Here is a 17,126-nt window from a genome sequence, read left to right as displayed (position 1 = left end):
GTAGGACTTTTTTAATGGTTCAAATTGTTGATAACATTTATATAGTCATTTTGTATTTACAACTTGAAATATTAATCTACTTAATTCTACCATTAGTAAAAAAATAAAATATTCTCTACAGTTAATAGACAATACTTCTGATTTTTTTGGGATTTTTTTATTCATATATATATGATTATCATATTGTTATAACATTCTTTCACTTTTTTTGCCAGATTCTATATCAAATCATCACATTTCGCCTCATTTGTTAATCTAGATTTAAACATTCAGAATCAGATTGCAATTGAAGGATACATGATATATGTTTTAGCCACATTTTACAGCTGCATTATACATTTATAATACTGTCAAGTCAGCATAGCTCGAGTTCGCGCCAACATGACAACATTAAACACCATTAATCTGGCTTCATCAACAAATACACTTTGATTGTTAATCCTAGAACTGACCTTATTCCACTGAGACTATCCAATGTCTATGGGAAGTCTACATGTAACACATTTGTTGCCGATGACATTTCGGACATTTTCGAGAAGTTTTCTAGAGTTTCTAATACAAATCAATGGTTACTACATAAAAATGATGAGTTGTACCATAGAGAATGTCAAATTAATCAAGAATGTTGACGGGCAGTGCTTAATTATTGTATCAAACATTGCAACATGGGATATCTATGTGGACAATATACTATACTACTATGGAGCAATTATTGCTAATATTGGTATCAATGTAATTTCACAGTCCTAGTTGAGAAATTCATGGACAGTTCATGAAAATCCATAGAGCATTAAAGATGGTATACAGCTTCCAGTGCCGTTACCTCTCACTCAGATGTCCTAAGTTTGATCCCCAACATGATCATTTTATCACACAACAGACAAGGTATTGAAAATAACGACATTGCAATTGGCGGGAGTTATAAAAAGTGGATCAACACGGGAAATAGTTTGCCTCACTGTAATGTTTCACAGTTAAAGTTTGGCCTTTAAAATGGTTGTTTTAATTTTTTTCTGTATAAAGTTCATGAGAAAATCTTAAAATTTGCCAGACATTCAAGGCATGTGACACCAAAACTGCCTATCATGCTGACAATGACACTAGGCCGTAACAAGATCTGCAAAACTCTACAAATGTTGTGAAAGTGAAAACATTAACTCCAAAATACTCTTCCATCTAATAAACAATTTATCATTCTATATATGAACAAGGAAAGTATGAGAGACTCGTATCCCAGGATAATACAACTGATACATGCACTTCCCTCTCCCATCATTGATTCCAAGAATCTCCCTAAATGCCGCCACTAATATTTGCCATTAATGGTTACTGAAAGCATATTTCCATCAATTTTCATGCACCATTTTATAGACATTTACACCCTATGCCTCATTTATATGGATATTCCTGATGGCAAATACAAACTCCCTAAAATGTTTGGAGCTCTTTCTGCTTCTTGGCTTATTATTAATGAAGAATTACATGCAGAAAATCTACATATATCTAAGTTTTCCAGGATTTCGGTGGCTCACGATTCATTATCCGCATTACTTCAGGGAAATGTCGCCCAAAAACACAAAATACAACATTTCCAATGGATGTCCCATTTCAACAGAAGATCTCGGAGAAAATTCTTTTATCGTCGCCGAGGACAACGAATGCATTCCGATTGGAGAAAATCAAATGAGACGCTGGAATGAAAATAGATCATTCGGATAGATGTATTCTTATAGAAAATTTACTGCTGTACTAAAGAAATGAATGATTCAATTTGTATCGACTCTGTCAAATTACAGCTTTTTGCCCATGAATATGAGAAAGCTTCGGATCAATTCCGTCGGACTTGTTCAAGTGAGTTTCGGAATTCTTGCATGCCAGCGAAAACACATTTAAGCAGTAAGCAAAAAAAATCTTCGGGTTCAACAGAAAAGACAAGAATCCCATATCAAGTAATCTAAGATATTTCATGATTCTTCTCATTTTACTGAACATTAAAGGCCTTGCACTGAATATTAAGGAATCCTTCGAGGATAACTGGAACAGTTCGTTTGCTTATGAACACTGACATGACATGGTTGCTATGAATACCAAATTTGCAAACCAAGAGTTTTTATTCCAACTGGAATATCCTCGATCTCATTAGAGATCATATCAAATTATTAAGCTATACAGAATGCAAGAAGAAATCTTTCTTTTTCATTTCGCAGGAAACTTTTTTGACGCATAAGGGATACTTTAAATGTTTGAGAATCTAAAATTTAAAATAATGTGACATTTTGCAGAAATGCTGTCTCTTACACAAAACACATCTTCGATAAAGATACTTATATATGACTTACCAGTTCTATATTTTCAAACGTTACACAGAGAGAATATTTAAATCAAAAGTTAAGAGAGAAAAAATATAACTAAATCCAATATTTATGAAGTTATTTTAAAGCTTTATAATGAAATTCATCAATAAATATCCAACACTTTTCCCAATATACAACCAAGATCACTAAACTACTAATTGAAAACAACATAGCCTTTCTGGAGACATGTAAATTTGACATTTCCAGTGACAGCCATATCAGGCATGGTTTATGGCCCTTGAGTGGCTATAAAACAACAGTGGTGACAAGAATGTCTGCTGAGCTCAAGGGGAACAACTAGTGAATCTCCCAGCAGGGAGTATCAAGGGAGATAATTTGTTGTTAAAAATGATGTTATTACTAGAACATGCCATTTATGGCTTACAGACAGATGGGGTTCTTTGATTTAAAAAGGGCCATAAAACAATAGTGGTGCCAATAATACCTCGGGGGAGACAACTGTATTAAATCCCTACCAGGGGATATGAAGGGAGATAATTTGTTAATACATTATGTTTTAACTTGAATAAAATAATGAAGGCCACTGGAAAGAAATAGAATCTGATGGTTTTTGTTTAACATTGATTTGAAAATTTTGTGTTCTTAAAGGGGGGTGAAAAAATCATTTGTTAATGAAAGTTTATTACAGCTCATATCATTTCTATCAAAAATGTTTAAAAAAACATTTATGTATACAGATTCAACTATTAGAGATAATTTAAATGTCTGTCTGTCTGAGTGAGGAATATTTATGGTTATAGACATTTAAAAGGTAGGACATAAACATTATTTCCTTATAAATTCACATTAAAAGTCTAGTAAACCATAATAACATTTTCATGATTTTATCAATAAAACAAATTTATGTTCAAATTAATGTCTGCATTTTGTGAATGCAAACTACCCTTCTGAAATTGTAAAATGTCCCATTTAAAAACTAGAAGTGTTTGAATTGAGTGTTGAGAATGGCATGTTTGACTTTATTTCAACATTTTAAAATATACATATATAGCAAAACAAAGACCAAGTTGAAATAACTTCTGTTTCTTTATAGTAAGAACAAAGTAGCAGTTTGTAATTCACAAATTACTACTATTGATGGTGGTGGTGGTGGTGGTGGTGGTGTTGCTTTTGGTGGTGGTGGTGTTGTTGTAGTTGATGGTGGTGGTGTTTAATTGGTCGTGATGTTGATGGTATTGATGTAGGTCACATACTACTGCTGTTGTTGTGAATGATGATGTTTGAGGTGCTAGGTGTAATGTTGATGGTGGTGGTGCAGTAGTTGTGACAACTATGTAGGCACACTGTATGAACCCCCTGTATAAACGCAGAAACATATCCACATGATCAAATTGGGCCCATACAATGTTGATCGAAATCTAAAAGCACTATCTTGCTGAAGCCAATTCCAGGCAATATACTGCCATGATATCAATGTCATCTAGCAATTTTATGAGCCACTAAATGTCTCATAAGTCTGTGAATAACATTTTCTGGTATTAAACCTAAGTGCAGCAGCCATGCATATTTTATAAGGAACTTTTACATTCTGCAATAACTGCACCATTGTTATCTTTATAGTCATCTATATTGTGTTATTTCTAATGGTTGTCTGGAATAACCACTTGCATAAGCACAATTCATCATTTAACAGTTGCTGAACAGCAGTTTGGAGTCTGTTCGGCACACTTGCAAAATTTTACCATTTAAAACAATTTGTTTTGTACAGATGTTCACAGGAATATTAATTAGTTCCTGAGATTCTCCCAGCTTATATTCTGCTACCAATACTATTTAATTATTATTTAATGGTACCTGTGATTTTATAGAAATTAATTCCATATTTATTCAAAAAGGTCAAGTTGAGTAACTTATTCCATATTCCATGAATTTTGGTCACACAATAAAGAATCCATCTTGTAATGTTTTTATCACACTTGTAATACACTTCTCAGACACAGTGAAAGATTGACTGTGTGATAAATTACATGAAAATTCACTGAGATTAAATCACACAATACACTCTTGCTAAAAAAAACACATATCAATCAATTCACATAACTTTTATTTTTTGACAAGTTTTTACCATAATACATAAAAACCACATTCTTTTTTAGCTAAAAACACTGCCTGGGTTATGAAGTTTTTGAAAGTTGTGCCATGTTTTTTTATGATTTATGTTTTGTAGGATGTCCATATATCTAAAACAAAACCAGCCTTTGGGCTTTATTAATGGCTGTTACCCCACATGTTAACCTAGCCATTATCATGGTAACATATTGGTGATGACATTAATTTGCTAAATGCTTTCAAATTTGTGATTTATGTCATAAATTTGTCATATTTGTTGCACAAAAAAGAATATGCCTGTAAGCTATAAATCATATTGCTACCTATTTAAGATAACAAATTGCACAAAAAAACTTCCATTTTTTTGCTGAAAACTAAATTAGGATGTGTCATTATGAAGTAGCAACAAAGGCCGAATTAAATTTCATTTCATATCACTTACCTGTAACATGCATTGTATAAAAACGATTGAAAAAAAAATCAGACCGCAGAAACGAAAACGGAGACTTTGCTAACATGAAATATTGACATAATTAATTTAAAAGCCAAACCTGGCTAATCTGAAACCAAGGGCCTCACATGACAACAAGTAAATTTCAATTCAAAGAAAGTATACAATGACATAAAAGCGTCAATTACAAACATACAAATAGATGCAATCCACTCTAGTCAATAAAATACATGCTGAAAATGAGACAAGTTTATTTTACGAAATTTAAGTTGACAATTTTTGTTATACACTGTGGCTTATTCAAACACGACTCTTTATGTTACGACTCGAGAACCGCAAATATGTAAGGTCAGAAAGTACAAAAAAAAATGAGAATATAGAAATTAATCATTAGACATTTCTACTGAAAACAGACTAAAAGTATCAGATTTGACAGCTTTTGCTTTTAAATAGGCTTGTCCGCTGACTTCTGAAATAATATCCTATAAATTTTATTAAATGTAAAAGAAATTCAACAAAATCTCGCATTTAGTCCTCTAAAATAGTAATGAAAATCGCAAGATGTAATCGGTGTTTGAAGCGAAGTTACAGCAGCGTTAAATATTAAACCTCGAGGAGACAATACGGTCATGAAGAAGTTAATATAATTGCTCCTACTGATGCAGAACTCCATAAAACACAGTATTATAACTTTTCCAGGACAGTTAACCCTTTTACATGCATGTAAAATGTCATGACCTAGATCAGCTTAAGCGAAAATGTTTTTTTAAATAAAGAAATATGAGGTATTACATTATCATCTATATGTCAAAACAAGGACTGACACATTCTGAGACAGAGCCCTTTTTCAGTAAAAATCGTGAGGCTTAAGATGGTACATTGCAAGGCATAACACCCATTTGGGGTCAACTACCTTCAAATAAATATATTGTTAAGACCTTAATTGTATAGATTCTTCCCGTGACTTTAAGGGAGACGTAACATTATGTGTGTCAACATGCATTCTTGAGCAATACAAGGTTTGCAAAGTGGTAATATCCATTCAACAGAGAGACAATTCCATTAACTGGGTTGCAAGAAGCTCAGAGAGTACAATGTCATGCTCTAGTAAAGGAGAAATACCAAATTCATACACTGAAAACATAAAATCTTGACAAAAAATCAGAGTTCAACATTTTTCCCATATTTTTCTCTTCTTAAAACACCATGGTAACAATCTAAAGACTGTCATGTTACAAATAAATCAAACTTAAATAGCTTTTTGATACAATCTTCCAATTAAAATATGCCATAAATTTTGTCTTTTTTCCCCTCATATTTATCAGGGGAGATAACTACTATTAGTTTACTTGCATGTTTTCAAATGTGACTAAATTTCAATTTAAAATTTTGACATTTTTTACCAATTTACCAAAAAATGTGTCCTCAATATACACCCTTCAGCAAAGTCTAAAATCTAGGCCATATTTTTTTTTTAAAAATTCAAATGAAAAATAATGTTGCAGTCAAACAAAGTTTATGAAACTTATACATGCACTGTAACAATTTAAATATAGCCTTGTTTTTCCCATTAATTTACAATGAGATACATAGAATTACAACGATGGACCTTCAACATTATGAAATCGTACATTGAATAGGAGCATTTTTCATGTGTTTTTTACAATCCTTTTTTCCTCAGACAACATTCACGTTTCTATTTGACCTGACCATTCTATCTACTAAATATTTAATCAAATATTTCAGGGACCCACGCCAACTGACAATATCTTTAGCCCAATCTTCTCTCCAGACCAATAAAACTCAAATACTGGAAAGATGAGACCAACACCCCTTTCAAACCTTTTATAACTTTTACCTCACTACCAAGTTTGATGGACAGTAATGTCTGTAAAACCTGTAATTGTTGTAAAATCTATCATTCTGTAACACATTTGATAGACAAATTCAATTCCGAAATCCTAAATTTCAATGACAAGCACTACATACCTAAAATTTTGCAAGACACATTTAGTGAAACCAGGTGATATATAGCAGACACCATTCAAATTAATGTCTTATTTTAGCAATAGAAAAACGTTCAGTATTCATTGAGCAACGGAAATATATAAAGCCAAACATATACTACCAATTTGTATGTTTTATTAGTTCCATTAACTATTGCAAAGATAGTTAATGCTGTCAAAGAGACAAAGGTACGAGTCATCGAAGCGGCACAATTAAGATTTTTTAATAGTCTGTAATTAAGCATACATTTTCTAACTTTCAAGACATTTGGGGCTAAATTGAACACTTCATGTTTATAAAATGCCTTCATTAACAATTCATAAGTGCAAGTAGGCAACTGCAACATTGCGCAAATTCAGTTAGGATAAATCTTAAAGAAGCAGCCACAAAATCATCATAAGTATGATTAATGATGAATCTTAAATAGACAAACTGCATCACAATTATATGATTTAAATTTTAATAAAATGGACTTAAATACAAAGCAGTCAATCCTGTATTTTCAAATCTAAGTTTTCAAACCTTAACAAGATCTGACACAAATAATAGTTGGTTATAACCTCTCTGTCAAAAAGAATGTCATTACAAAAACCAACAAGTTTAATGATCATGCAAATCAAATACAACATGTCAAATTGTACAAGGTACTTGACAAAATGCATCCAAATGGCTTATTTTCCCTGACAGATAAAAGGTAATTTTTGTGTTTTACTGGAGTTTACCCATTTGACTTAAGGAGATTAAGATTTTACTGCCTTTTGAAAATGTAGATATTGATGCCAACTTAGTTCATGCAGTAAGTGTTTATTTTGCACTAAAATGTAAGGGTTGAATTAAGCTTGCTGCATTTATACACTTATCTGCATAGATAAGTTCACTGCAGGTTATATAACTCTCAGTTTTCAAAATATCATTAAAAAATGTGTCATAATATTTGTTCAATTGCAGATAACAGAGTTAAATGACATAACTGGACAGAAGGGAGGTAATTATGTATCAAAGAGAACAAACATTTAAATATTGATTACTGCTGCCACTTGTATTTTTCTGTTGAGTATCAAGTGATTTTTAATCAATAAATCTATAAATCTTCCAAAGTCTTACCCACTCCCCCCACCCTCGATATTATACCTATAGCATTTAATATATATGTTCTGTAATAATTAATATATTAAAATTATTAATAATTAAAATTAATGTTGATTATTAATATTTTTTTTTTCAAATTACACATTAAATCAACAAGAAGTCATTATTTACCGCAATTAAATTTAACGTTTTGTTTCGAATATTATTTACATCATTACAACTGCACTGTGCAAATGAATACAAAGCACCTGTTTAATTATGTTAAAAACATACCTGCTATCAGTTTTATTTTTTTCCTTTGAACACTCAATCCATGAAACAAAACATAAAATTCTCACATTAAATTTGTCATTTTTTTGCAGAGAAAACATTCTCCTATCCAGTTATAAAGAAAAATGTTTATCACAAGAACACACGACTGCATACACCATCATACAAACATTAACATTTTCACCTAAAACATTTGCTATAAAAAATTCACATGTCCAAAACATTATAAGATTAAGTCCGACTTTTCCCATTCAATAGCATCGGGTTAGTTTAACAAGCATCACATCAGTAATATTAAACTCCGAACAAGGACCGATACAAAACTATCAAAGTATTCAGCTTGTCAATGGGTTTGTATAACACGGTGTCGCGTCCCAAGTCCGCCTTGTCGAAGCTTCATTCATGTAGAAATTGTCAATGAATCTCGAAGCAAATACAATCCTTTAGCTATTAAACACTTGATACAGTCACAACTGTTTGTAAAACAAATACAACTGATAGTAAAAGTGCTGTGGGGATTTTAGGAAATAAAAACTACTTTTAAAAGTTCCAAAGCGGAGAGAATGACTTAATTATAAATCTACTTAACAAAATAAAGCTAGTGATTTTAAAAAGAATACAATGAAGTGTCCCATACAACGGTGTTTATAAAAGTCAAATTCAAGGGAAACAGACTAGATTCATTGGATTCTCAAGAAAACAGAATACTTCTATCTTATGATAGATAAATAAATGCATGCAAACACAGATGTGATATTATTTAATTTAACAATAACTGGTTCTCTTCCCTAAAACAGTGCAAAACATGAATTCCATTATCATATCATTTGCATTAACTTGTACAGCAAATTCATTGTATACACCAAATGTTTCATTCTTTACAACATTAATTATAACACATGTCAGCTCCAATCTACAAAAACCTGGGACACTTGACAAATAAAGAATTAATCATTTCATAGAAGAGATATATAAATACCATTATAAAAACAAAATCATTTCTAGATTTTAATTTGCAAAAAGTTGTTCCATTGCACAATGCCTTAGTTAAAACTAATACAAACTGACAGACAAATAGCTGCAGAACAAGCCATTAACGCCATGGAAACAACCAAAAACAATTAGAATAGACAAAAGGAAAAGCAAAAAAATCATATTCCAGCAAACATTTAAAATCATCAGTGCCTGCTGCTCTCAAAATCTCATACAAAATAGTTTGCCCCAATGCATTTGAACAACAAATAAGAATGCCATTTTCCACTATCGCCAGTCCTATCTTGAGGACACCAAGTTTGGGGATAACTGGTGGTAGTATATAATCATATGTATGTTAGTAATACTAACAGAGCAGGTCATATTCAAGGGTCATAATATTTGAGTGACTGAGGCGATATGACTTACTCAATGGTTATCAAACCTGATCAGAGTCAGTGGCAGGAACAACATCAAGACCAGTAGCAGCAGCACCACCAACCCCAGTAGCAGCAACACCAGAAGCAGTAACATAGCTGCAACTGTACCATTACCAGAAGACTCATAACCAGAAGCAGCAACACTAGTAGCAGCAAAACCAGTAGCAGCAACACCAGAAGCAGAAACACCAGTAGCAGCAACACCAGAAGCAGCAACACCAGAAACAGCATCAACAAAAGCAGCAACACCAGCAGCAGAAACAGCAGAAGCAGCATCACCAGTAGCAGCAACACCAGAAGCAGCAACACCAGCAGCAGAAACACCAGTAGCAGCAACACCAATAGCAGCAACAGCAGAAGCAGAAACACCAGAAGCAGCAACACCAGTAGCAGAAACACCAGAAGCAGCAACACCAGAAGCAGCAACACCAGAAGCAGAAACACCAGAAGCAGCAACACCAGAAGCAGAAACACCAGAAGCAGCAACATCAGAAGCAGAAACACCAGAAGCAGCAACACCAGAAGCAGCAACACCAGCAGCAGCAACACCAGTAGCAGCAACACGAGAAGCAGCAACACCAGTAGCAGCAATACCAAAGCAGCAAAACCAGCAGCAGCAACACCAGCAGCAGCAACACCAGAAGCAGCAACACCAGAAGCAACAACACCAGAAGCAGCAACACCAGAAGCAGAAACACCAGAAGCAGCAACACCAGAAACAGCAACACCAGTGGCAGCAACACCAGAGGCAGAAACACCAGTAGCAGCAACACCAGTAGCAGCAACACCAGGAGCAGCAACACCAGAAGGAAGCAGAAACACCAGAAGGAAGCAGCAACACCAGAAGCAGCAACACCAGTAGCAGAAACACCAGAAGCAGCAACACCAGAGGCAGCATCACCAGTAGCAGCAACACCAGAAGCAGCATCACCAGTAGCAGCAACACCAGAAGCAGCAACACCAGAAGCAGCAACACCAGAAGCAGAAACACCAGTAGCAGCAACACCAATAGCAGCAACACCAGAAGCAGCAACACTAGAAGCAGCATCACCAGTAGCAGCATCACCAGTAGCAGAAACACCAGTAGCAGCAACACGGGAAGCAGTTACAGAGCAGCAACAGCACCAACATAGCTGCACACAGTAGCAGCAACAAAAGCGTGTTTTTTTTAATTTAACTGGCTTAAAATTTAACTTTTTCGCAAATTACATCGATATTAACAATAGACTAAGTAATGTTCACTAAAAATGACATATTTTCACAGCATAAACATTGCACTTGAGAAAATGTTTGTACTCCGGTACAAAGCTATTTTATGCAAAAAAAGTAAAGCTTCATTAAACAGATTTTGTAATGTTTTCAAATAACTTCATCAAACCGAGCATTTGCACTTGAACTTGTCAATGAGGAAAACTTTGGCAATATTTTCAGAAGTAGAACGCTAATTATAAAGTATAATTTTGCAGGATGTTAAAGATGAACAAAAATGCATGACAAAACTACATAACTTTCAAAACTTCAAAATTTGCATGATACAGCTTTTTCTCCTGATTTTGAGCAATAGGTTTAAGTGCGCAAGAAAGGAAACATCAATATGTAAAACCATTAATACGCCTTTAAATTCTAAAATCGCTGGAATTTAAATTTTATTGCTGGCAATAAATATTTGGAGGCCAATAATTTCCAAACTGTATCCTTGTTAAAACTGACTTTGGAATAAATTGATTATGACACACAAATATTAAATTTCGCACATATGTAATTTTGAACATTTCGTCTAAGTACGTCCGACAATATTTACAAATCTTGGCCAAAACGTCTTAACCTGCAAGGTGTTTACCGAACTTGGTGACATACTCAACCAATCATTGGCAAGAAAATGTAATTTGCAAATATTTGTTACAATCTGTTTCATTTTAATAAGTAAACAAACTTCACCTCAAAAATGTCACATGTCTTGTTGGTTTCCAAAACTGGCATAAATTTGAATACTATATCAATATAACATCATTTCAATAGCAAAAATATTATTCTAAAACAAATATTTACTGCAAAATACAATCTTGAAATTGAGATCCAAGTCACTATACAATTAAAGCAATAAAATCACAAAAATCTTTAAAGTATGGGTTAGGTTTATGACTTAAGATTTCTTTTCAAATTTTATACAAGGAAATATATCTCTACATATTAATTATTTTAACTCCCGATTGAATTTTATAGTTTTTCGTAGGGGGTCTGACTTTCCAAAAGCTTGTTATTCGACAGACAGCTATAATTTCCATTCCAAGTTAGCGTTGATTAACAACGATACTATCTAACATATAACAGAATATCCGTAAATATTAATTAAATTGACCACTCATCGATGCAGTCGACTGAAGCAGCGATGAATTATCGAGATAAATATCATTTATGTTGGATAATTTTGTAACCGATACCATTTTTGTTATTTTAGAGGCACGGGTCAGAGTTACAGAGTAAAGCCAAACACGAGATTGTTATCTAAATTGTCAGTTTAGTCGACAACCCATTGGACCTTAGAATCAAGGACACGAGGCTCGATTGTTCGCCGAAGGTCAAGCAACAATAGAGAGGCGGGACAGAAGAACAAATGAGACTTTAAACAACAAGAATTCCACACCATTGTAGGCCTAAAAACAATAATATTTGTTTCTTATCTAACAGTTTGCATCCTTCCTTAGGTATAACAATCTTTCCCCCCGTATCCCTCATCGTTGACAGTTGACGGAATCACGACCTGAAGCCACCTCAGGCTGAAGCCCACACCCAGGGGTTTGGTCTCAACACAGCAGAAATGTTACTTTGATGCACACAGCGAAACTTAGCAAAATGTGAACACATGACCACAGCCATTTTGCACCGTAACAATTAACTGTCAATTCGTTCTGCACCAGTAAAAGCCTCAAACAGTCAGTTTCCACACCTTAAAGAGTTTTGTTTGTCAATGAAGCATAATTTAAACCTATTTTACAAACGGTTAGTTCAAGTGAAGCTGTGGTTACGAGCCTCTTCGCAATAACGTCATAGTATTCCACATAATTCGTAAAAGTGATTGGCAAATTGCTGAATTGCCGATTTCTGCAGTCGGTTTCTTTAAAATCTATTGCCAGGATATAAAGATCTTGCAAGTCATTTATCATTCACTTGGTGGATTGGTAGCAGAGTTAAAATCATGATCATTCAATGTTTCAAAACCGGGATGTCCTTAATTGATTTGCAAACAAGGTGACGAGAAACAAACAATACATTTCCAGGCCTTATCCGATATTGGCTGCATGACCAAATGAGGACATGAAGGATGGTACTACCCTGTCACACGCACCACTTGTTTTAAGCATTGTTTAAAAAAGAATGTGCACATGACCAGGTCGGTATAACTAACACTGACACTAATTAGGAACAGCTCTTGGAACACGAACCATCGGATACCCATCAATACAGTACACAAGGTATTGGATGTTTAATTTGAAACTGTTTCAGTTGGAAAAATGAAGAAATATTCAAACAATACACAAATAAATGGATCATGACTGATAGTTAATTTGAAACTGTTTCATTTGGAAAAATGAAGTAATATTCAAACAATACCACAAATAAAATTGATCATGACTCACTAACACAAGAGCCCTTTAATCACAAAGAACATTAAGCAACAGAGAAAGTTCCATATCCGAAAATGAAATACAAACAAATCAAAACAAACAAAAACATTTCAAGTCAACTTAGTGTCAAAATTTTGAGGAAACTTGATAAAAACTACTTAACCGTCCACGTGAGCTTGATTGCTTTAAATATTAGTGAACAATTTAATTTCCAATTAATCAATGGCTTTTTATAGAAATATGAGCTTTAATGCTAGGATCCTTTGAAGTAACAAAAGCTACATTTACGCAGCAATTTTCTAATTTTGCAACCAACTTGTAATAAAATATTACATCAGAATTCCATTCTAGCAGAAACACAACGCATTATATGTTAAGTCCTTTTAAATGATCACACTTTAGGACCAGCTATTAGTTACCAATTAATTGCACCCGATATGTCACAAAAATGCTATTTCTATAAATCTCATTGATTATCTTATACATTTTGAGCCTTTTGCATCATTTCTTGGGTCCGAAAAGCAGTTGTTTAATTTTGATTGCCTAAAGTGAAGATTTTTTTAAATTTTAATGTTGTTGTTTTTTCAACATTTTGTGCATACCTGTCGTTTTTGTGGATTTCGAGAGCGGACATTGTGTTCGAGGTAGGCCTGAGCTTGCGCAGCGAGTGGTGCCGACTTTGACAAGTAGCTGCCCTGGGATCCTGGGATTTTAGAGCCACGGTACCTGGAAATAGACAGATAAAAAATAAATGATATACTATACATTGTACATAGACAAATTGGATAACCAATTTTGCTTTTTTTATGAAACACCATTAGAATAATGCACCAGTCAATTGAAACCAGCTCCCCCCCCCCTCCCTCCCCCCTGGTCTGGGGAATAGGGGGGACTTTCGGTCCGCCGTGCGGAGAAAAAGTGCTAGTAAAATCCCCGCCAAATACCCGCGAAGCCCTGGGACATCCTAGGCTATTTTCGGCGCGAAAACAAAGCCACCGCATTCACCCGGAACTGCGGGGCAACCTGGTAGTACAAACACAGTGCATTTCCCTCACTATCCCCCCTATACCCCCAAACCATGGCGGGGGAGGGGGGGTCGTGGTTACAATTGACTAGTGCATAAATGAGATACATGGCATTGAAATGGGCAGAGCAGTCTATTTGTATACATGTTAGCCTCTCAACCAGCTGGTTTATGGCTCGAGCCCCACCAGGGAAACTTTCTCATGGCCTTTCAAAAATGGACACAAAACTGGCTTCTACCAAGGAAACAGGCCTGAGTGAGATTCTATTACCTGTCAGATTTTGTCACAATCAAGCTTTAAGAAATTAGTATCAACAAAATGGAATGAGTAATTATTAACTGAGCATTTTAAATATTCTACAAAATCTCGTGCAAAAAAGTATGTTTATAATGATGAATACACGGAAATTCATCATGTATCAAAAACAATCCTCTATCAATCATGTGTGATCACATTTTTTGCAGGGTTAAAGTAAAATGTAAGATATAATGTTAAAATATGATATATGCATGCAAAATTGCTGCTGAAAATTTGATAATGGTTTGTAATGCAACCCATTTGTAAATCCTGGGATACTAAATGGTAAAGAAAACATACATAAACAAATGCATACACCAAATGACCACCAAAGTGTACTGGACCCTCATTATCATACTTAATTAACACATCAAAGGGGCCGTCACCAATTACTGTACAGGTCTACACCAACAACTCAAAATCAGTCCACTAAAACAGTCAATAAACGTCTGATTAGCCCTCGTAACATTTTGTCAAGTATGGATAAAACAACAACACAACCATCACCACAGCTAATGAGATCGATCTATGATAGGTGATATTTTGACAGCTACGGTAGGGTAGGTGCCCAGACTCCCCCTTAAATGTCACCAAAGACGTGACTTCAATTAAGAGTCTTGTCACCTTGCCTTTACCATCATTGATGAGACTGCTGATATTAAGTAGCGACTCAATAAAAATCTGATTTCATTAATGTAGTTGGTGAATGTTATATAATATTAATAGATATGGTTAATTTATTATATGGTTGTTGCTGGATTATTATTAAATTTTTTAGTTATTATTTTTAAACAATAAAAGAAAATATTTTATGTAAGTAAATTTGATACAGTTCTAATCTATCATTTTTGTATGTTATTTATGAAAATGGCTTTCAATTTTGTACCAAACATGAAGATTGATGTTTTTAAAGATATCAGTAAAAACAATTTTTCCATGAAGTCATCTTTATTCAGTACAACAATCACATTTATTTTATTATTTCCGCTTTCTCATAAATAACAACACAATATCATTAATATATAGCTCAGCATATTAAAGCAATGACAATCAACAAAAAAATTGTCATTTATCTCAATAATGATAATTAATTGCCAGTGAAATATACTGTCATTTTATATAATTTTCACACCTCACTGTTTAATTATCCATAATATGTGTTTTCCATTTCTCGATTCTTTATATATTTTTCCAGTTTGTACCTTAAAAACAACCTTGATCGATAAAAATATGTACCACACACATTCAATTTAGTTGAAGTTAATTTAAGCTTGTTTAATAATGATTTCAAAACAAACTGAAATTTTACAACCAAGGAGGGGGGTAGAGTTGCATTCGTCCTTTAGGGCATGTGTTTCAAACACCTGTAAGATCCAGATCAGGTTTCCAACTGGCAAGCTGCTGGCTCACCCAGACTGCAAATCGACAGGTACAGCTTGGCTAATTGACTCTTTAGGCGTTTTCAATGCCATCTCAATGTTCGTTTGGTAATTAGTTACATAGATGCTGTGTGATTTTCTTTAACAATACAGCAACAAGAATTTGAGGAATCAAAAAGTGCTGATATATATATGATCAAACTCATTCTTCACATAATGCATAATGATATTCAAAACATGTAAATACCAGGTTTCAGATCAGCCCTACATTCCTGTCAAAGAAATCAATTGTTTATACCAACTTCAATATATTATGCTGACATTCCTGTCAAAATCATTATCACTATATAACCAAGTTCCAAATATAGCTGATATTCCTGTCAAAGACATCATGTCTATACCAAGTTCCATATATTGCTGACATTCCTGTCAAAAGACATAATGTCTATACCAAGTTCCATATATTGCTTACATTCCTGTCAATGACATCATGTCTATACCAAGTTCCATATATTGCTGACATTCCTGTCAAAGACATCATGTCTATACCAAGTTCCATATATTGCTGACATTCCTGTCAATGACATCGTGTCTATACCAAGTTCCATATATTGCTGACATTCCTGTCAAAGACATCATGTCTATACCAAGTTCCATATATTGCTTACATTCCTGTCAAAGGCATCATGTATATACCAAGTTCCATATATTGCTGACATTTCTGTCAAAGACATCAGGTCTATACCAAGTTCCATATATTGCTTACATTCCTGTCAAAGACATCATGTCTATACCAAGTTCCATATATTGCTGACATTCCTGTCAAAAGGCATCATGTCTATACCAAGTTCCATATATTGCTGACATTCCTGTCAAAGACATCATATCTATACCAATTTCCAAAAATTTTATATTGCTTACATTCCTGTCAAAGGCATCATGTCTATACCAAGTTCCATATATTGCTGACATTCCTGTCAAAGACATCATGTCTATACCAAGTTCCATATATTGCTGACATTCCTGTCAAAGGCATCATGTCTATACCAAGTTCCATATATTGCTGACATTCCTGTCAATGACATCATGTCTATACCAAGTTCCATATATTGCTGACATTCCTGTCAAAGACATCATGTCTATACC

General features: G+C 34.0%; 1 protein-coding gene across 2 annotated transcripts in view; it reads right to left on the bottom strand.

The window, feature by feature from the left end:
- Positions 1 to 17,126, bottom strand: part of LOC128209021 (kinesin-like protein KIF26B) — a 150,943-nt gene that overhangs the window by 52,278 nt on the left and 81,539 nt on the right. For both annotated transcript variants that reach the window (XM_052912819.1, XM_052912818.1), the window contains one exon: positions 13,882 to 14,005. In XM_052912819.1, the coding sequence (XP_052768779.1) occupies positions 13,882 to 14,005 (124 nt within the window). The remainder of the gene's footprint in view (positions 1 to 13,881; positions 14,006 to 17,126) is intronic.

Source organism: Mya arenaria, chromosome 11, assembly GCF_026914265.1.
Source record: "Mya arenaria isolate MELC-2E11 chromosome 11, ASM2691426v1".
Lineage (NCBI taxonomy): Eukaryota > Metazoa > Mollusca > Bivalvia > Myida > Myidae > Mya > Mya arenaria.
This window is presented reverse-complemented; position numbering and strand designations above follow the sequence as displayed.